This window comes from Pholis gunnellus (genome assembly GCF_910591455.1).
Source record: "Pholis gunnellus genome assembly, chromosome: 5".
NCBI lineage: Eukaryota > Metazoa > Chordata > Actinopteri > Perciformes > Pholidae > Pholis > Pholis gunnellus.
Genome location: NC_136531.1, coordinates 17,906,379 through 17,927,736, shown reverse-complemented (window position 1 = coordinate 17,927,736; position 21,358 = coordinate 17,906,379). Strand labels below are relative to the sequence as shown.

The window sequence follows — 21,358 nt, the reverse complement described above, 5'->3', positions numbered from 1 at the left end:
GTTTCAGGTACCATGCACCTTTTAAATTTAAGAAACCGCAAACTGCCCTGAAACTTTATTTTTTAATTTGCATTGACGACTCATACTTCTTGCAATGGTTTTTATTAATCCTTTTTGTCACTTGATTGGCGGTTGTCTGGCTTTAAACTTGTTGTTCTCGTATGCTGGTTTTGTGGTTGTTTGAACACAAATGTCGGTTGTTCTCAGATCTCTCTTGGAAAAGTGCTCAATCCCAATTAGACTACCTGATTTAATAAATACTAAATGAACTTAATTCTGCAAACAAAGCATGATTCCAGTGAAGTCGCATTCCAGTGTTATTAAGAAATACAGTATAATCCTCCCCAGTAAAGCAGCCAGAGTAAGACGGCTTTCCACCTTTGACTAATGCTCAGGGTAGTGAAGACATAAGAACATGAAAATGTCCCACATTAGTTGCAGGTTGTCGAGAACACAGGGTTGACATATGCAGAGATTTCACGTTATGCAGACCTAAATGTGTTATAAACACTTTATTACTGATAAATAATAATTACCGTAATGACAATTACAGATGCATGTGTACTTGTTGATTCTGTTATTTGTACATGCGTGATAAAGGATGTAGTAAAAAGGTGTAGGGGCCCCATTGAGGCTGCACATGTTCGGAGCACAGATTAATGTGCTGCTGCAGGATATGCTCTGTGGGAGGGAGTGAGCAGGCGAGGAACAGAAAAATATGATTCAAAGGCAACTGTGGTCTGCAGAACCCTTGTCTGGATGTATAGATAAATAAGTAAAACTCGAAAAAAAATAATGCCTCAGGCCTCCTCTGGGGATGTTTTTAAACCATCGTTTCTTGCTGTTGCTAGGCAGTGTAACACGGTTCCAACTAATTATTTTGCCTTGAATGTAAAGCAGCTGAATCTGAAACAAAACAGGCATGAATGGGAATCATTAGCTGCATATATGCAAATGATCTGTTATTGCCTTTTTTTTCCCAGCTGGTGTATATTTTCCCCCCTCTTCTCACATTTCTGAGAAATATGGTTTTAATCGCCCTTTCCTGTGTTGCTTTAAAGCCCCATGAGACAATGTGGCAACAATCTGCAGGTCCACATTTCCTCAAACACACGTCGCTTTGTTGTCACATAGACAATCAAATGGTCATGAACCATGAGTGGAAATGTAAAAAGAAAAGTTGAGAAACAACATGCATGTTCAGCATCAAGTTGTTGATGGAGGTTTCACAGACACACACCACTTCAATTACGCTTAAGATGAAAACCTAATCAAAGTCAGCTTGCACTCATAGATCAGGCCTAGATATCCTTTCACATAGAGACATGTTTGTGCACACGCGTATATAGGACCTGCCCACAAAGACATATATACGCTTTATTCGTCCTTTCGCCCTAATCCCTCTAATCCTTCTGACACTTACCCACACCTACAACACACTAATTCACCATAATCACACACACACACTCTCTGAGTTATATGTGTTGCAGAGGAGAAAACAGGTTATTACAGCAGACTATTTGTCTCTCAGCCCCTTGTCAGTTGTTATTGATTTGGTGACAGGAGAGCGAACACGTGTGAGGCTGCGGGTCAAGAGGGATTGTCCTCCGGGTCATAAACCACAAAGCCTGATATCCATCCTAACAACGCTGATCAGAGGAGAACCTATGGTGATTCATGCATACACATACACACACACACACACACACACAAGACATACTCAGCACAGGCAAACATCTGCAGCTCCCCCTGTTTGTCCCACAGTCAGAGGATGAGTTATGATCACTCACATATTCCTCCCAGCAGAAATGCAATGCGAGTGTGTCAGAGAGAGACTTTCTTACCTGTTGTACACACAATTCCTAACACTGTTTTTTGGCGGAGGCATCAGTCTTATTAGTTGTGATGAAGTCAAGAGAATGTGAGGTGAAATATGAGTTTTGGTTTGTGTGCTTGAGAGAAAGAAACAACTAAGTTACACACTGCCCTCTGGCATGTCTCATACTCTTTTCTTATAATAAATACCTCTGATACACCCCATTCAGCAGTTGTGTTATTTAGTTTTCTTCCTTTACATGTAAACCTTTCTGATCCTTCTTCATCCTAAACACTTAAACAAGGGAAATCACACATGAAGGTAATGTGTGATTTCAGTTTTGTGAATGGCATGTCCAAACCCTCTATCTTAAAAAACATGATGTTGCAATTTATTTGGCAACAGTGGCACATATTATGAATTTGATTAATGACATAGTGCCACGGACTAATTACATTGAGGGTTTTAACAGCCTCGTTTGACTTTCAAGTGATCAGGATGTTTTCTTATTGTTTTCCAACTTTTAGTTTTCTTTTTCAACAAAGTATTTCTGATTCTGATGTTGTTCTTTGCAAAGTTTTTACATCAAATTCCACTTGGTTCAGTTTGTGAAGCAGATCTGCTCTGTTAACCAATAGCAAACTGTTAAAGGTTCTCTGTGAAATATCCAGAGCATTAATATCGCAGCAAACAACTATTTGCCATGTAAAGATATAGAAAAATGTCTACCTGAGCAGAGAATGAAGTCGCTCTGTGTGTGTGTGTGTGTGTGTGTGTGTGTGTGTGTGTGTGTGTGTGTGTGTGTGTGTGTGTGTGTGTGTGTGTGTGTGTGTGTAGGGTTATCTGAATTTAGTTCTGAGCACCTTTAAGGTTCAAGAGTCACTCTTGAATTTGTTCATCCATACATGTTTGTAAATTACAGTGCTTTTAACCTAATGCTAAAGCACAGCTTCTTACAGGACACAGGAAATCAATTCCTATCAAATAAAAGCTGAAACCAACATAAAATTATATTTCACAGTAAAAACTGTTATAAAGTAAGGTGAATAAAAGAACCAACAACAGCTAGCATTAAAATGCACGTGCAAAGTGTCCTCATCAACCATCTAACTCTGGGGTCCCCAAACCGCGACCATGTAGTGACAGACATGACATGCCGGCGTGTAAATAAATTAAGCACAAGTACTTCTTCTACTCTTCTACTTCTACAGGGTGCGCGCATGACAGCTCTCATCTCGTTCGCCCCCTGGTGGTTGGCTGATTAAAATTCGATTAATTGTGCAGACTGAAAAAAAATCATAATGCGTCTCTGGTATTGTTCAGGGGGCCGGACCAAATGTGGAGGCGGGCCGCATCCGGCCCGCGGGCCGTAGTTTGGGGACCACTGATCTAACTGATGTGAAAGGACATCTGGCTGAAGAGTTGTAATATCATGTAGTCTATTGATCTTGTGCCTGCACACTCTTTGTGGTGGTGAAGTCATGACCTTGTGAGGAGAATAATGAGAGCAGAATGTGAACTGACAGCAGGTACTGAACTCTGTCTTTGAGATCTGTGTGTGTGTGTGTGTGTGTGTGTGTGTGTGTGTGTGTGTGTGTGTGTGTGTGTGTGTGTGTGTGTGTGTGTGTGTGTGTGTGTGTGTGTGTGCGTGTGTGTGTGTGTGTGTGTGTGTGTGTGGGCATGTGGGGGATGACTGAGTGAACGAAAGTTAGAGGGAAGACAAATAAAAGAGACATTGAATTATTACATTCAATGAATGATGTACACCAATTAAAAATGTTGGATTTCACATTTTGAGCGGCACTAAACATTATCAACTTGATGTCGGATATTTTAACTGTGAAACACAATGAAACAGGTTACATTTGTGTTCAATAACAACTGCCTCCTTGCTACAACAAGGGTGCCATTCAAATATGTGTATATAAATATACAAAGGCAACTATGTGATTTACAACACAAATGAAAAGGATAAAAAAAAACGATTTCAAAGGAAATGAAAAAGAGAAAACAGAAACATTGAAGGAGGTTCAGGATGTAAGCACGAAGTGTAACTCAAAATGTAGATGTTAACTGTTTGTCTGCTCCACAGGACAGTTCCTTCATTAGGATGCAGTACAGTTTATTTAAAGAAGAATTTAAACTGCTTATGCAGTTGCCTATTGTCCATAACATGTTGACCCCCGTAATTCTCCGATGTCCACTTCATCTCTAGCTGAGAACAAATACAGAAAGGATTCTTTCAATCAGACCACGGTGAAACCAACACCTGGTCGTCACTGACTGTGACGGATAGCGGACGACAAATCAGCTTCATTTGAAGTCTTGCAGAGATTTAGAGTCATTGCGAGGTAGCGGCCTGAGACAAAGAAGAGGAAATATCTGATCAAGTGTCCTCTTTACCTCTTTACTATTTGTCTTCATGCCATTATTTTCTCTCTGGGTCTTATCGTCACATTTTTATTCTCACTTCTTCGCTTTCACACCCACTGATTATTTTCTTCTCTTTTTTTTCCGGCCACTTGGGGGCCGCAGGCTGTGATCACGACACTGACATATCATCACCTTTTTTAGTTGATACAGCTGTTGGCAAACAGTTTCCTATTTATACATCCAGTAGACACAGAGCAACATCAGCATTCATTTAGAGTTTTGTTTCTGGTGATCGGAAGAATTTAAGTCCAATATATTCTCTCGTTCTAGCTCCGCGTGCTTTCAGCCTCCACATAGCCCTATAGGGAAATATGTATCTCTTTAGCTGCTAAATGCTCCACTTTGTGTTGCAGATACTCGCTAACTTTGTCTGTCTGCTGGACAAGTAGTGTTCAGTGGGTTAGCAGAGCTTATTATGTTAGCTGGTGTAAAATATAGATTATAGTTGCTGTAAATGAGTACATTAATCTGACCAAATCACAACAGAGTGAATTATTCTCACTTGATTTTTAAATAATATTTCAAATATGTCATATTACATAACTGTAGTCTGTTAGCAGCCATGTTGTGCTGAGCAACTGACAGAAAATGAGCTTCATTCTCAGCCCTCCTTCACCTCTCACCAGGGCTTCACCGTAGCCTTCAGCTTCACCGTAGCCTTCAGCTTCACCGTAGCCTTCAGCTTCAGCTCAAAAGACCCAAATCTGTCTTCTCTGAGCCCTCGACCGCGCTCAGTTTACACTCAGCTGGCCTGTAGGATCACATACTGCCCAGTGAAGTGGGGGATTACTTATTATTCCTGTTGTATCAATGCTCTCTTCTGGGCAGAAACACTTTTCCTAGTGAAAACAAATCAGCCACAATCTTGGCAGAGCTGAGTAAATGGAAGTTAGTACTCACATAATAACTTATTAATAACAGTGATGTTAATGTTGGACTTTCTTTAACAGCTGGAGGCTAACTTTGTCTGCTTTTGTTAGTCCGAGGTCGATAATTCTCTGAGTATTCATTATTGAACGTGACCCTTTTCACATTCAGAACCAGAACCAGAACCAGCTTTATTGGCCATGTATGCACATACAAGGAATTTGACTCCGGTTTTTCCATTGTGCTCAACGTACATACACAGAAATAGACAAATAAACAAAAAACAAGGACAACGAAATAGAACGAAGGTAAGCATAAACATTTAACTACTATGTGCACATACAAATTGACAAGAAATATTGGTGACTGAATAAAAGTCTTTCAAACATAGTAAATTATCAGCATGAGCTGAAACACATCTAATTATCATCCCTTGAAATAGGTAAAGCAATAATGAAAATTTGACTCCATCTTTTGTGTGTGAAGCTGTACGTTGGAACTTGTTTCAACACAGTAACTTGCTCTGCAGGCCGGAGCTCGAGCCCTGCTCTGAGCTGAAGTTCTGACTCAGTCACTCATTTACCTACAAGTTCCATGCCACAGTCATTAAACGCCCGTGATTCTTTAACTTGTTTAATGCTGAAGTCTGTGTTGGTCCGTCTCGTTTGTCACTGCTGGAGTTCCGCTAACGTCTGTTTTATGGTTTACCGACTCTGTGACTAAAGTGACTTGAAAACCCAACTCTCTTTGGTGAGTGACTCATACAAACTGGAGTAAAAAGAGTAAAAGCTTAAATCTCCATCAGTGATTGTGAAGTTTATTGGAAACAGCTGGTGCCGATTAGCCAATACAAGAATGACATCCGTGCTCTTCCTGAACTAATGATGCTATGCTTCATTTCTGACAAGCATATTTGGTATAATTTGGATCATTTTTTTAATAGATTTTATGCTAAAGATGAGGGGTTAGGTAATAAACTCGAGGAGAACCTAGACGCAGACACGGGGACACGAGGGGAAAGGTTTAAATAGTTGAATTGTAAATTCAAATAGAGGGGAATTGGGAATAAGGAGGGAGAATCCGAAGAAGCTGGTGGCGTTGAGGGGGTGAGGCAGGGACTATGGTGGGGTAGGATGACGTGGTGTTGATGGTGGAGAGTGGCCGGCTGGTTGGTGTGGCAGGAGATCATGGTGGAGAGTGCAGGCCAGGCTGAGTTTAGATTTGCAGGCTTGACGGTGTGAGTGATGACACAGGTAAGTGAGCGATGAGACACAGAGAGGGCCGGTAGACGCAAGGCGAATAAACACGGGGCTTATATCATAAACGTCGACGCAGAGTACTACCAATGAGGGCCGTCATCAAACTGTCAGAGAGTGGGTGACGAGCCGGAGTTTATACACCGGGGTTGATGAGGCTGATGGAAGCCAGGTGTGCTGGCTGGGCGGAGTGACGAACTGATGAACCACAGGTGAGTGAAAGAAGAGCCGCTAGCTGATTAAGGGAAAACACACACACACACACACACACTCTCACACACTCACTCACTCTCACAGACAACGCAGAGGAAGATAGATGGGCAGACAGACACAACAAAATGGGGAAAGACTAGGAAAAAATCAATTCCCATTGAACTTTAAGGGACAGTGTGTAGCATTTGGTGCCATCTAGCTAAAAGGTTGCAGATTGCAGTCAACTTAAAACCCTTTTGCTCACGCTTCACTTCCCAAGACCGTGGTGACGTGAGCTGTTGAGTGCAAAACTGTGGTAACGCCTTTTTCCTTGCTGGAAGTCCATCCTTACCACAATAACACTACTTTAACACTACTTTAAGAACAAGCTGTTTCACAAGAGGGTCTGAGGTCTATGGTGGCCTTCAGGTAACGTAAACAAATGTTTAAAGCTCTCTCTAGAGCTAGTGGGCTACTGTCGACTAATTCTAAGGTAACGAAGGTGATAATGCACTAATGAAAACATAGTTTTGAACACTGATAAATCCTACACGCAGTACCTTTTTTAAAAACCTTAAGCTACTGCTCTCTATTTCACTCTCAACATGCGGAAGTACAAATCTTGAGGAGACCTTGTACCTCCATTAAGCAAAGTTGGTTCTTCGCTTTGCTTTTTAACTAAATAAATCCAGATCCAGTGTTAAGGTCCTTCATTGGAACTCAAACAGTTTTGTTGGTAAAAGGGTGAAGGTGATGTTAGAGAACAGGAGTAAAAACATTTGGAGATGTGATGTCCCTTTTAGGCACAACAAGCAGAGACTACAAATGCAAAATCATGAAGTCAAATGTTTTCCTTCGCCTTTTGAACTCGACTTAATTACAGTCACAAAGTATTTTTTTCTGAAACCTGCCAAGTGCAAATTGCACAAATTATTTATAACATAGCCTTCACCTGAACGAAGTGAGGCATCCCAATCTAACCCTCTTTGAATTCGGCCTATTCATTTGTATGTACCCTGTGTGTTTGCTTCTCATTTAAAAAAAATATGCCTCTTTAATATTAAAATTGAAGCTGCTGCACTATTTCTTTGTTGTTGTATGATTCAATACTGGTAATGGTATTTCATTATCCCTAAGGGACACATTTTTGTCAGGCGCTTGCATTCATAGAAAAGCAGCAACAAATTGTAGATGTCAAGTCAGAAAACATAGAAATGTTGGTATTTTGAATTTACTGAAAAAATAATAATATTCATGTGCAAGAAAATCGCTGTAGGAATAGAACTATCTGTCTTTGGCCCAAAAGTTCTCAGTTGTGGTCCTGAGAGGAAGAAATCTGAGACATATTTCAGCGGTGTATGTATCACAGAAGTTTGTTTTCAGACTGAACTGAACCAGAAAACTCTCCAAAAAAATTGCAATCTTTAATTCTTCTTGCTTGCATGTGTAATGATCCTGATCTCAGCTCATGAAACCTGAATTGCTTGATTGTTAAAGTGTGGTAAATAGGATGATGGTTCCTCCGAAAATCAAGGCACATTTCTGAAATAGGAACATCACTACAGGCCCACAGCCCCATTCTCCTTTTCACTGCACACTCGGGCAGCATAGCTTTCCATGCAGAGAGCCATAAGGCTGATCAATTCCCATACATGTATGGTAGAGCTGAGCGCTCGCAGTCATTAATGCTTTGCATGTGATGGATAGTATTAATAAAGCGATGTTCATCTAGGTGGAGGAACAGAGCCACACTGCCGCCATTCATCATAACAGCTGGACCTCTTAACTGTGGATGGTCCTGTCACATGGTGCAGGCTGGGAGGCCTTAACGCTGCAAAATAAGAACTGATCTTAGATCTGTGGGGTGGTGAGAAAGACCAGTGGAGCTACATTTAAAGTCCGTCTTTGCTCTGATGAGGGAAAATCCCAGAGGGTGACGCTTCAGTCAAGCATCATTTGAGCCTGTGGCAGCAGAAAACACTGACAAAGATAACCCTGTTTGCTTTTATTACATGGATTCAACACTGATCACAGGGCCAGCAGCTGTTTTATTAAATAAGGATAATTATAAACATGTGGAGGGATTTGCAGCAATCTGATTTACAACCAAAATAAAAGTATATAGCCTGACCTATCGTTTTACCAAAGTAGACGAAACACAAAAACACATTATTCATCAGTATTTTAATTCCAAAATCAACAATTAGTAATCTACAAAATATAAATTCACAATACCCAGAACTGTGGGTCCCTCCAGTTACATGTCTGTGCATATGATTAAAGCTGGGGTTAACATTAGTCACTCTGGCTGATCTACAGGACCTCACAGTGTTAAGCTGCGTGAGCATAAGAACATGCAGGTTCACATTATTTATGTGTTCATGTTGTGGGCACATACTGCCCCCTGGAGGACGCACACTGTAAGGCAACATGATTTGACAAAGTCTCCGTCAAAAGAGCAGGCACAGCACAGAGAATGCAGTCCATCACTGAACCAAACCTATTGTCGGACAGTAACTGGCACGCAACATGTCAAAAACATTACAGATTGGCCTCTATTGGGACCATTAAAATTGAACTCAAAGCATCTGAATCTCTTTTTATTACTTTTAGAGCATGTTACAGTATGCAGCGGGTTTAGCCAGTGTGAGTCCAGGGATTTTAATAAAGTGCCTTATAAAACAAAGTAGCATCCTGAGTCATAAAGTCTGACATGCGCTCAGCTAAACGAAACGGTAACATTGCGGATGGAAATGCTACATGTACACTTGTACAGTCCAGCAGTCCTCTACAGGCATCTCTATTCATACAGTAAGAACTTTTAGGAGTTAAAGTGGTCATATAGAATTTCACTGGGACTGGAAAACTAAAGTAGACACTACCAAATCTACCTTCACAGTTTCCCCACTAACTCCCTCCTTACTTAAAAACAATACAAAACAAACTTGGTCCTCTTTTCCAAAAGATTTTAAGCGTGAAACGATTAAAGAGGAATCGGAATGAAGTATTGGGTCAAAGTTAACATTTTTAACCTGCTAGTAATTGATTTCCAGTTATTAAATATTCATTTTGTGAAGAAAAAGCAAAACAAATGAACTGTTTGATTCAGGGTGCATCACATAGGGTCACAACTGTTGGGAATGATTACTATGTAAGTCAATCATGTTTTAGTAATGGGTTTTTTTTTGGGAAATAGAATAGATTGGAAAAGACGGCACTGGTGATAAGGCTACACTGTGTTTGTTTGCATTTTGTACTTCTGCTATATCACAAACTCTGTCCCGGCCTTATATGACACCAATGAGGTGGTGCAGAGGACTAGTAAGAAACACGTTCCTGACACTAACTTTTTAAGCCACAATTGTTGAGCCCTGAAGGCGCTGTACACCACTGATGAACTGGGCGTGAGCATCGAGAAATAAAACATAAATCACTACATCTGATTTGGAATTAGTTAAAATTAATACTTTATCTCAATAGGTCTAACTAAGCCCACCTAAATGGGGACGACTACATTGAACACCTGCCAGAGCTAATTTGAATCTTCTCTCTAAATCCGGCAGGTCACTCTAATAACCCCATTTGAAGCACCTTCATATTTAGCACGCTCTTTCTTAACATGATATTGATAATCCAAGCTGATTGAGGGACAGCGTTAGTTCTAGTGTTTGATCTTTCTAGAAGTTGGTGCTCATAATAATCAAAGCCATTGCTAGCTGTGAGATAGAGGTAGAGCAAAAAGGAGACGAAAAACATGCACAAGCCCAAAATAAACTGTACACGACTCCCTTTCTTCCCTTCTTTTCTTGTTAATGTCAAAAGTAGAGCGCTGACAGCGTGTTGTGTGGCAGTGTTGTTGGGGGGGGGGGGGGGGGGGGGGTTGAAGAGCGGCTCGCCACAGAGCGTGCTCAGGAGATGATTCGAATGCCGAAGTATTTCTTGAGCTGCTCGAGGAAGATGAAGGTGAGCACTGTGTGAGGAATCAAGCGGATCCCTGCGGGGACCAGACCCTGCAACCAAAATATGCATTAGATTACCAATTGTAGTTTTCTCACATCACATCTATCAGTTTAGAGCTGCTGTGTGCCTAATTGTACTTTAGAATAAAGCAAAAGGTGGATTGCCCGCTACTGTAAAAGCAGGTAACTTATCACACTTGGCATGAAGCCAGCGTGCCTTTACAAACAAGTACAACCTTTGCTGTTAAAAGTATTCATGTGATTTGACAGATTTACTGTTAAACGGAAACTTCAACATCTTTTATGTGGACGTCTAGTCAGCGTTGATGGTAAATGTAGTCGACTGAAGCAATGAATTCCTCAGTGCTCGCTATATATTGACTGAGAAAGCAGAGTTCTCCTGGTATGCATTGCGCGCTAGCTTCTCTTACCCGCTGGATCCCTGCTGTCCATATCCTCTTGCACTTCTAATGCAGCCGCAACATCTGCCTCTCTGCGGCTTTTCTTCAGTCGTGTGCTCCAATAAATTCATATTTTGGGATGCAATTTTTGCTGTTGGAATACGTAACTAGTTTGCAATACAAGCGAAGAGAAGAAGGAAGGTCTGTTATTGAGCGGCCTCTATTGCATGGCGCCCCCTCAGCACACAATGAGGAATTTATTGCTTTATCGACTACATTTACCATCAAGACTGATTGGACAGCCACATAAAACGTGGCGACTCTTGGGTTGAATACTTTTTCATTGTTTAAAGTTACATCAGAAATGCTGATGTGGGCAGATCTGTATATGTGTTTGATTGACAGCTGAGCTAGCAGAGTCATTGTGGGACAATGTCAACTAATTTGCGCTGGTAACTGTAGCTTACAAGCCTCCGGCCGTTGAAAAAAAAAAAAAAGGACCACACCATTTAGCATCCAAACTTAACCATTGTATGCAAGTGTTAAGCTGCTCAAAGTGCTACATACTGACTGGTTGCTATACAGCTGTATAAAATACATTTATAGCAGTCGGATTAGTTTTTCCCTTGCTTTTTTTAACCTCTGATTAAACTCTGACACTAAATAACCTCAGCAGTGTTCATTTATAGTGTGCCGTTGTTGTACCTTGTAAAATGCCAGAGGACCAAGCTTGGCAGTTTCTCTTAAGCAATGCCTCACGCCCTAGAGAGAGAGAGAGAGAGAGACACTGGATTAGAAGCAACGCTGAGGAATGAAGAGGATGGATAAACAGAAACAGACTAATGAAAGGATTAGAGGAGACGATGAGGGGAGGGGTCCACTCACCGTGTACTCTCCCTTTGAGCTCATCAGCCTCGTCTTTAGGACATCCAGGGGTTGACACAAGAATGTAGCACAGCCTCCCTGCAGAGCAACAAGTCATCAGTTCACAGAACGGACTCAATGAGGCTTCCTGGGCACACAAATAAAACCGGATACTCACGGCAATGGAGCTGGAAACAAAGTGCGTGAGTATGTTATCTCCCATCATGCCTGTTCCCAGCACGAGCTGCTTGGCCTGGTCATAACACGCCAACTAAATACAAAGTAAGGAGGAAAGATTTGTGTCATTCTGATAATCTAATCTAATCAGTGCTGGTGTTTCTCTTTACTACCTGAAGCTGACTCTTTCTAAATGCAGCTCGACTTCCACATAGCTGTGAGTAACGAGCCACTGGAGATAAAGCAAACAACTGGCCTCCCCGTTACTCACGGGATCAGCTCTGACTGAATTAAAATTACCAGTCATTAACAAATACCCACAATCCTTCACTTTCATTCATGGCTTTTGGAAGCCACAGTCACGGGCTGGAATGATGGCATTTTAACTACATTAGGTGGGTTGGCCAGAGTTGGCCTTTATGCGGTTTGAAAAAAGATATTAAGATAAATGTCTGACTGTCAAATCTTTCTATAACTACCTGATGATCTGTGTGCGCAGGTGAGAAACTACAAAGCTGCATGTTCTGGCATTTAACGAAGAAACTACTGTAACATATGAAACAATCAGGGGACATTGACACGTTTTTGTTTTACAGTTCTATCAAAACAGTTTGTAGGCAGCCTTCAACAATCTACTTGTAATATTTTAGAGCATGCTCAGCGTTGTTCTAACATGCAATGTAGTGTATGTTGTACCTTATTGTGTGGTACACAGTTAATCCACATAAATACAGTACGTTGACGTTTTTGAACTCATTGGATGTGAACAGTTGTGCTACAGTCTGAAGTAAATGTCCTGTGGCTATGCTTACCAACACAGACTTTACAAAGTTAAGTGAGGCTGAGGTTATACAGATTAATGCATAATGCATAGCTTGAATGGAACCATCTGCACAAGCAGCATTGATTAATTAATGTACCATTGATTTAAATCAATTTAATCCCATTATCTTATTAAAAAGACTTGCATACGGGTTCTGAATTTGACATAACGTTTCACATGATTCATATCTTCTTAATGTATTGAGGGGAATCTAAACTGTGATTGTGTTAGCCCACGTAGAATAAAGTCCAATACATAAGTAAAGGAGCAGACGTTGCTCTTCACTGGCCTAAGAACCCTTAGAGGTCTCTTTAAAACCAGCAGGCATTCCAAAGGATGTTGTAAAGTTGCCCTGTGAACATCGGTGACTTGCCTGTCCCACAGTGACCATCGCTCCTCTGCTGGCGGCCATGGTGGCTCCTGAGAACAGTCTCCTCACACCCTCTGTGGACCAAGACACAGGTCAGACATGACGCCACTGTGTGCTGTACATGATCTCACACACACACACACACACACACACACACACACACACACACACACACACACACACACACACACACCCTTGGGGCTTTACCTTCTCTGACGACTCTGAAGAGCCCATCGAAGGCATGTTTGTAGCTGAAAGAAAGAATATTCAGGGTTAAACTGCAATAACAGATTTAGAACGTCTAAGTGAACATTTTAGCTACGGTGAGTAACAAGACTCACTTTCTCCTCAGCTCTGGTGGTAGTTTCATGTCATTCTGCATCCTAGAAACAGGAGAAAATGTTAAGTTTGTTTTGAACAATTTGAATTAATATTAATGAGGATTTGGCATGTTACCTGACATTCACCATGTCTGCTGGCGAGCCAACAAACCCACCAGTGAAACCTGTTGGTAGAGAAAGCACACAATCCTGTATGGGTGACACTGCATGTCTCTGCATGTGTGCATGTGTGTGTGTATTTGGAGAGAGAGCGAGAGGAGAAGAGAAGAAAAGCAGAAGGTGTTCCCACCTCCGAAGGCTCCCAGCAGGACCTTCTGGTAAAAGGGCATTGGGCCCTGGCTTGTGCTGCCCATCATGTCCCTCACCGTCTCATAAATTGCAAACCTGGTGAGGGAATAGGACATCTGAGAGGAGAGGACACGAGGACACAAAAGGAGAGGAAACAAGAGGAGAGGAAACAAGAGGAGAAGACACAAGAGGAGAGGACACAAGAGGAGAAAATATTGAGTATCCTCTACGCTTCTCACTATTTTAATTTTTCAACCACTAGGAGGAGGCTTTGGCAACACAACCTAACCGAACCAAACTTCTTAGAGGAGAGTTTTGATCATTTAAAAAAAAAGTCTGTGGCCAGAAATTAAATAGGATGCACCGTTTACAGGAAATAAAACATCTGCTACTCATTTTCTTCATCCAGTAGCTGCAATTCAAACTTTTCTTTCTCCATCAAGTCATTATACCGATATCCTCCTACAATTTATAAAACATAACCCATTGGTTAATTGATATTATCCTTCAGCCACAAACCAACATTTTGGTCATGCGTTGATACTGATAACTTCACATGAAGTCAGCGTTACCACACCTCATGTTTTAAGACCAAACTCACTGAGGCAACAGCAGATAAATCCCTTTGAATAATATATAATAATTAGAAAAGTTCACTCTCTTTCCCACCTTGCCTGCTTAGAAACAGGTAGAAATCACAAACTAAAGAATACAACAACAGACACACATACCTGTCTACACAGGGAGGCAGAGAGGCCACTGTAAAGAGCCAGCACGCCATCGCTCTTCACCACATGAATGGCCATCCCCAACATCCTCTTCTTCACTTCCTGCTGTGTCTGCAGGTGTACCTGGAAGGACAGTCATGTATTTGATACCAAGTTAGGCACTGTAGTGACATCATTTAGGAGACAAACAAAAAAAAACAGACAACAACCTCAGCAGCTTTTTCTTATGGGGTAAGACACCGGCTGAGCAAATAAATGTGTCAAGGGTCCACACGTGTCACGTCTTTAAAAGGCACGCCGATTTAGTATTGCACTTCTATAAAGTTGGGAGACAAATAAAAAAAAACAATGGCCAAATACTAGTCAGAAGAAGGCGAGATATCCTGATTTCTTTTCTTTTTTTTTAGTGGGTCAAACTCCCAAAACACTGGATCCTGCACTTCCCATATTGCAACCCAATACCATCTGTAATCAAACCATTGCTGTCTTCTAAACACACGTGCCTTTCAACCTCCACACATCCTGTTTGAAACGCAGGTTCAGATTAAGTAATGCTGAGTAATACTGACCACGATGAGTAAAAAGGAGGAAGATGGTAATGTGTGCGACACAGGCAGTTATTACACACAACACACACATTTTTGAAATCTCTCCACTGTCGTCAGCAGCGCTACAATGTGGCCTTTGTCCTCTGTTCTAATCTGTATTTGGGTTTTAAGGCCACTAAGTCCTTCAAAACACAATGCTTTCATTCTTACCGTCTCATCGCTTTACATAAAGTTTACCTTCATTTTGTACTAAGAGTCATTTAATAGATGACAAGAACCTTTTCATAATCGTGAACATTTGAGTGTCAAACTTAGCCTAAAATCATGCCTCAGGGGACAAAACTATTGCCTAAACTTCAGAATTTCTCTCAAAATGTCTGCCATGTAATTTCAGTGGATACATTGCTTTCATCACAGATGACTTCTAAAAGACTAAATGAAGACAAGACAGAGTGTACAGACATGCTAGCTGTGAGGTTGTGTTTAGGCAGAGGTCCTTTGAGCTAAATGCTATAGCATCAGCATGCTAGCATGCTCACGATGTCAACGCTAGCGTGTACAATGTTTACCATGTTCATCATGTAAACCTTAGTTTTGCAGGTGTGTGCTCATAAACCAAATACCTGATGATGGCACTAGATGAAAGTTAAATGATCACTAAAGTTATTATTCTGAGGGGGGGGGGGGATCCAAAGTGGTGGAGCGACCGACCAAAAGACATTTCCATCCATAGAGCCTGGGAGCTAACACGGCTGAAAGTCCTACAAACTTAACTCCTCTGAAACTGTCTGTGATAACAAGACACAGTCAAGTTTTGAGCCGGGATTCACATTGTGGGGGAAAATAAAAATGAAATACTTCAGGGAATTTAATCTAGACGTATTGAGTGCAACTCTGCTGTAACTCTGATATTTTCCTTTAAACGCTGTTAAAGGGAAGCACAGACTCTTCAGCAGCAAGCCGAGTACTGGAACACACATACACACACACACACACACACACACACACGGTACAATATTTCACCCAGATAAGTTGATAAGTGTCTGGCTAAGAGTCTTTTTAGGTGAGGTCAGACAAGTCCTGTTTAGGACAACAATAGAGCAGCCTATCTGACGGTGTAATGGTGCCTGGGTTGACACAAAAGAGTAAATCAAATAAACATGTCTAGGCAAACACTGCCATGTGATGTGTTTGTTTGGTTAATCCCTACTTCCCTGCTCACATACTCGCTCTCCTCTAAATTACACTTCGTTGCTCAAGCAGTGATGGGAGGCGTTGCAGCTCAGACCACGCTTGCGGCACAGAGAGATGTGTGCAATAGCAGCTGAAATCCGCTCAATGTTGTTGAATGTGAACAGTGTTCGCCGTGTGAGAACCAATTCCTTCTGGCACAGTAGGTGATGCTGATTAGGACAGAGCTCCAGCTCTAATCACACACCTTCTCATTTCTACATGCCTGACATTATCCATTAGCAACACAGTGTTCCCACAACACCCAAGTATCAACAGTTTGGACATTTACTGTGGTGTAGCTGAAATAAACACAGGGCGCCCACACTTTCATATGTAACAATTTAATTCCAAAATCTATAAATAACGACTTCTCAATTACTTTTTACAGTATTCTTTCACATATTCTTCCAGCTAAAACACCTCCTTATGGTAGCACCAGTCCTGATAGTAGACCAGCACAGATGGTGATATCTACATCCAACAACTATAACATTTCTCCCCTGACTGCCACTTCAGCAGTTTGATTGGGGTAAGACCACATGACTGGCGCAGTCTGTAAGTATTTGGACAGTGACACATTCCTTTGTTCTGCACTGTACACCACAATGGACCTGAAGGAAAACAATGACTGAGGCTCAAATATTGATTCTAAGTTTTAAGATACTGCGTAAGGTTTGCAAGAGGAAGTTTCTTCTTGTAGTTTGACCCGTTTAGCAACTTGGTGAGCAGCTGGAGCTGCATCAGCAGCAGGTCCCATGGAGGCAATGATAGTACCTTAAAGGGGAACTACGCCCATTTTCAAAATGCATACATGTTATTCCCAAGATCTAAAACAGTCCAAAAATATCAGTATACATAAACGACTCCCTCCCAAATCCAAAAACTAGAGTGTTGAAATTCAAATGTGTGATGTCATCAGGCATAAAGTGTGTAGCTGCTCCATCGACTATGCATAGTGAAAGATGTATTGGATGACACAGAGAACCCATGTTCTGAGTGTATGGATACGTTTTCTGTTGCACAACCGAGAACATTATAATATATGAGAACACATTTTTTGTATAAAAAGAAAAAAGAAAACATCCATTCTGTGGGTCAACAAAATCAGTCTCCCATTCATTGTATATGGAGCCGACTTTATACTTGACGACATCACAAGTTTGAGACTTCCTCTTCGGCTTCTGGCTTTGAGCGAGAGGAGCTCATGTTCACATATATTGATTGAACTTTCCTAGGCCATGGAAATAACATATTGGAATTCTTCATTTGGTTGAGTTCCCCTTTCAAACCCTTTTGCGCTCGAGCGCCACAATTTGCATCAAAATCTGAACACGGAGATGATAAACATATTCTTAGATTCTGCGGATATAATTATCTCATGTCTATCATAAATACATTTAGATAATATGGAGAAAAAAAAGACACTCCTTATAAGTCTAGAACTTGCCATCATCATTTCTTCAGTATCAAAGTAATCTAGTGATCGGTGGCACTGCAGACATGGGTACATGGAAAACCCTGCATACTGTTTAACGGTGCCAATTTTCAAAAATGTTAACCAATACGGGCAAAAAAACAGTTGCAGCTCAAATTGCAGTTGTTTCAATTCCAACCCTGCCTGTAAGCCAATGTGAGTCTTTCTTGGATTTAAAGACAATCTGATGCAGATCAAAACTTTTTTCCTATTTTTTTAAATACATTTTGACCCACGCAAGGATAGAAACCAGAGTCATGCTGACTTGTTGGAATTAAGATCAAATGAATATAAAAATAGTAGGTTCACGCCACTGGCCCTTTGAGCTGCCGACAATGGGGTCGCATTTGTTATTATTATGCATAAATCAGAATGTCCTCAGACAACTGCAGAATATATGAAAAGCTCTCAATAGAGCATGTTCACTGCTCAGACAGGGTTGTTCTTAATAGTGATATCTCCTTAAAATATTCTACTTTGCTTTGTTTAGAGTTGATCAAAAATCCAGGAAATCCACCAAGTGCATCTACTGTGTCTGCAACTGGAAGAACAAATTCTGTCAGTCTTGGATTAAAAACACCTGACAGGTCTTAGTGTTTCTTAAAGAACTACCATCTATTCACCCAGATCACGTACACTCAATGTGGACATTTAGTCCACTGGGGAAGCTGCTCAGGACTAAACCGGAGAACATGACTTCCTCTTTTTTTTTGGGATCATTACATTTTTTGTTTATTGGCCTCTCTTCTTCTCTGGATTAAAAACACACTTTTGTTAGTTGTGCTGTATACATGATTATTTACTTTTACATAGTTTGTAAATGTTGTTTGGTGGAAGTCGTATGCAGAAACATGCCAGTTCTAACACTAAGGTTGTCCTCAATACTACAAGTACAGCTACAGGCACACTGAAATTTACTTTACGCATAAACAGAATCATGTATGTGGTAAATGGAGAGAAAAAAAAACACTTTGAAACAACTAAATCACCAGAAGTAGTATTCCTCGGTTGTATACTACGATGTGTACACATGGCATCACCAGCTAGTAAGGAAGATAGGGCAGAAATGAAGCACTCCAGAGGAGAGTTTTACTGCAATTTGAAGATTAGTGGCCTCGTCTACGTAATTACACACGGTGTGTCTTCCTGAGGAGCAGTTAGCATTATCAGTCATGCGCAGAGGTGCCAGTAAAGTAAAGTGAGGAAGGATTTTGGAATTAGTGAGAGATGTAGCCTACTGATTAACAAGAGTGAACATGCATGACCCCCATTGACACACACACACACAAACCTACTGTCAGGCTATGATAGTCAAGGTCAGACAAGTATCCTGCTCTGCTCTATAAACTCTCGTGCCATTCTTTTTCTTCATTTTCAGGCTGGTTTAGTCGTTAGCACGTCACTAACTTATATGCTACGCTAGCTTCTGAAGGTATACTGAATGTTCACACATGCTGCTTTTGCTTTTTTATGATTGTAACAGCGAATTAAGACCTACCCTGCTTCACAGGAACAGTGTTTTATTGTCTTCTGTGATCATTTATACTATGATAGATTAGAGTGAATCTTAATCTGTTTTTAAATGCTGCTGAATCAGTTTGACATCCCTGATATGTCCCTCAGGAGACCCTTCTGTCTGCTTCTCTGTGAAATCTCTGTTTTGTTTCCCCAAAAATGTAATACTATTTATACAGCAGTTAGTGGCAGTGTGGGCTCCATGGTAAGGCTAGCTCTGACAGTTGGACAGAGCAGCAGCAGGGGGCGGGGCTTAGAGAAGGGTCAATTGCTACATTGTAGGCTATTTATCTCAATAAAATATAACTATTGAAGAGAAAACGAATGCTAGATTGGGCTATTCTGTGTACTTTAAAATGAATACTACAATTACTTCACTACATAAGTTGTGGTTATTGGTAGTTGGGCTAACAAGCTATCACTTGTCTTAACCTGTGCCCTATTTTTGAACAGCCTTGGCCATCCTGATAGACATTACAGTGAAGCCATGGAAGACATGCGATACCTCGGACTATGGCAGGCCCTCTGAAAGCTCACTGCAGCTAACACGCACACTGAGATATACACCAGTAACACGATGAGTGGTCAGGAGGTTAATAACTGTAATCTATCCTGTTGTAGGTCTACTGCTGGAAACAGCTGTCGCCTGGTATTCAGGCCTGTCTCCTCTACACACCAGCGGAGGGTTACACGCTGAACGTTGCCCTCAGCTCACCTTCAGCAGATCCAGAGGATGCGTGCAGCAAGCAGCCCCGCACGACGCCAGCCCACCGAAATACCACCGCGACATCCGTTTCTCGGTCATGGCTCCGTGCTCTGCAGTTGTCCGATGCTGCTACAGCGGTGACTTCCTTCCTCCCAGTCCGCCTTCGACACTCCGTCCGCCTGCTCGGTCGGCTTCCTGGCCTGCAGGGCACAACTGTCAGCAGCGTGTGGTCTACTGGAGACGGATAACCTCGTTACTCTTTAAACATTCCTACAAGAGCGCCACGGACCGGGTGGACCTTGGACTCCTGCAGCATCGTGCACACTCGCGCCCCACAACGTGCGTGTAAAAACACGAGGTGTGTGCGCGTGTGCACTGTCTGCTGTGTTTGGGCCACAATGTGCAATAGGAAGCGGCTATGAAAAGCGTAGAAGAGCGCAGCCAATTGCCACCGTGGACGGCGGAGCTGCCTACCCGCCCCGAGCTCCAAAGGTCGACAGCGGGGTATGAGAATGCTAAAGCCCCAAACAAGCGCAGCACAAAGTCACACACAGCAGCCCACTTTCACCTCTACGAACTGTCATGCGAGGTTTAAAGCGACACGCATCCTCCCTGCAGCTGCAGAGTCTAAATACTCACGCTGTCCCTTTAAGAGGACGAGGACAATACTTGACGTGCTCAAGCAAGCAAAAAGTTAATTCAGTTCACCGTGAAACGACCGTTTTTGCAACGCGAAGGTTTTATGTAACTTCATATACATGGCTTATGACACACAAACACATATACACTGAAATTGAGTTTACTACAATTTGTCATTTGGGAAGTCAGATTCAACACACATATAAAACGACCTGCATGTTCATTGCAGGGTATTTTAATTTAATCATTTTAAAACTGATTGTTTTATTTTGAGGCAGATGTCACCACGTCCCATTAGCAGTGAGGTTGGTTGATGCGAAATATGTTGACTCACTTTATCTAGAAAAGGGAGGAAAAGTATCCACCTTAAAGACCTGAATCAGGACAGTTATACACTTGTTTGTGTAAGAGAAAAGAGGAACTTTTAGCACAGTCCAGAGTGCAGCAGGTCTTAAACACTGTTGTTCTCACTAAATCTGTTTTTGTGCAGATTAGCAGTTAGCAGGTTTGCATGCAGGCAATACAGACACTGAATATCTCTTGACATGCTGTGTCAGTGTCTGTAATAATGTCTCCAGTAAATTAGTGTCTTGAATCAAGTCTAGCTTTTCATTTAACACATATAACTCACACCTAAAAAACAGCAAGAAAGAGACATCTTAGTCTTAATATCGAATACTCTATGAAAGACATAAGAGGTTGATAAAAGCTGCAAACTGGCACTCAAG

At 41.5% G+C, this 21,358-nt stretch overlaps 1 protein-coding gene across 1 annotated transcript; it reads right to left on the bottom strand.

Moving 5' to 3' along the window:
* Nucleotides 1-8,731: 8,731 nt before the first annotated feature.
* Nucleotides 8,732-20,559, bottom strand: slc25a10b (solute carrier family 25 member 10b). Its single transcript, XM_079158772.1, has 11 exons — nucleotides 20,001-20,559; nucleotides 14,519-14,638; nucleotides 13,789-13,903; nucleotides 13,615-13,663; nucleotides 13,500-13,541; nucleotides 13,366-13,409; nucleotides 13,162-13,232; nucleotides 11,967-12,059; nucleotides 11,810-11,887; nucleotides 11,630-11,686; nucleotides 8,732-10,574 (listed from the first exon to the last, which is right to left on the bottom strand). Exons 1-11 carry the CDS (start codon nucleotides 20,088-20,090, stop codon nucleotides 10,473-10,475), a joined length of 861 nt encoding a protein of 286 aa, XP_079014898.1. The 5' UTR covers nucleotides 20,091-20,559; the 3' UTR covers nucleotides 8,732-10,472.
* Nucleotides 20,560-21,358: the final 799 nt, after the last annotated feature.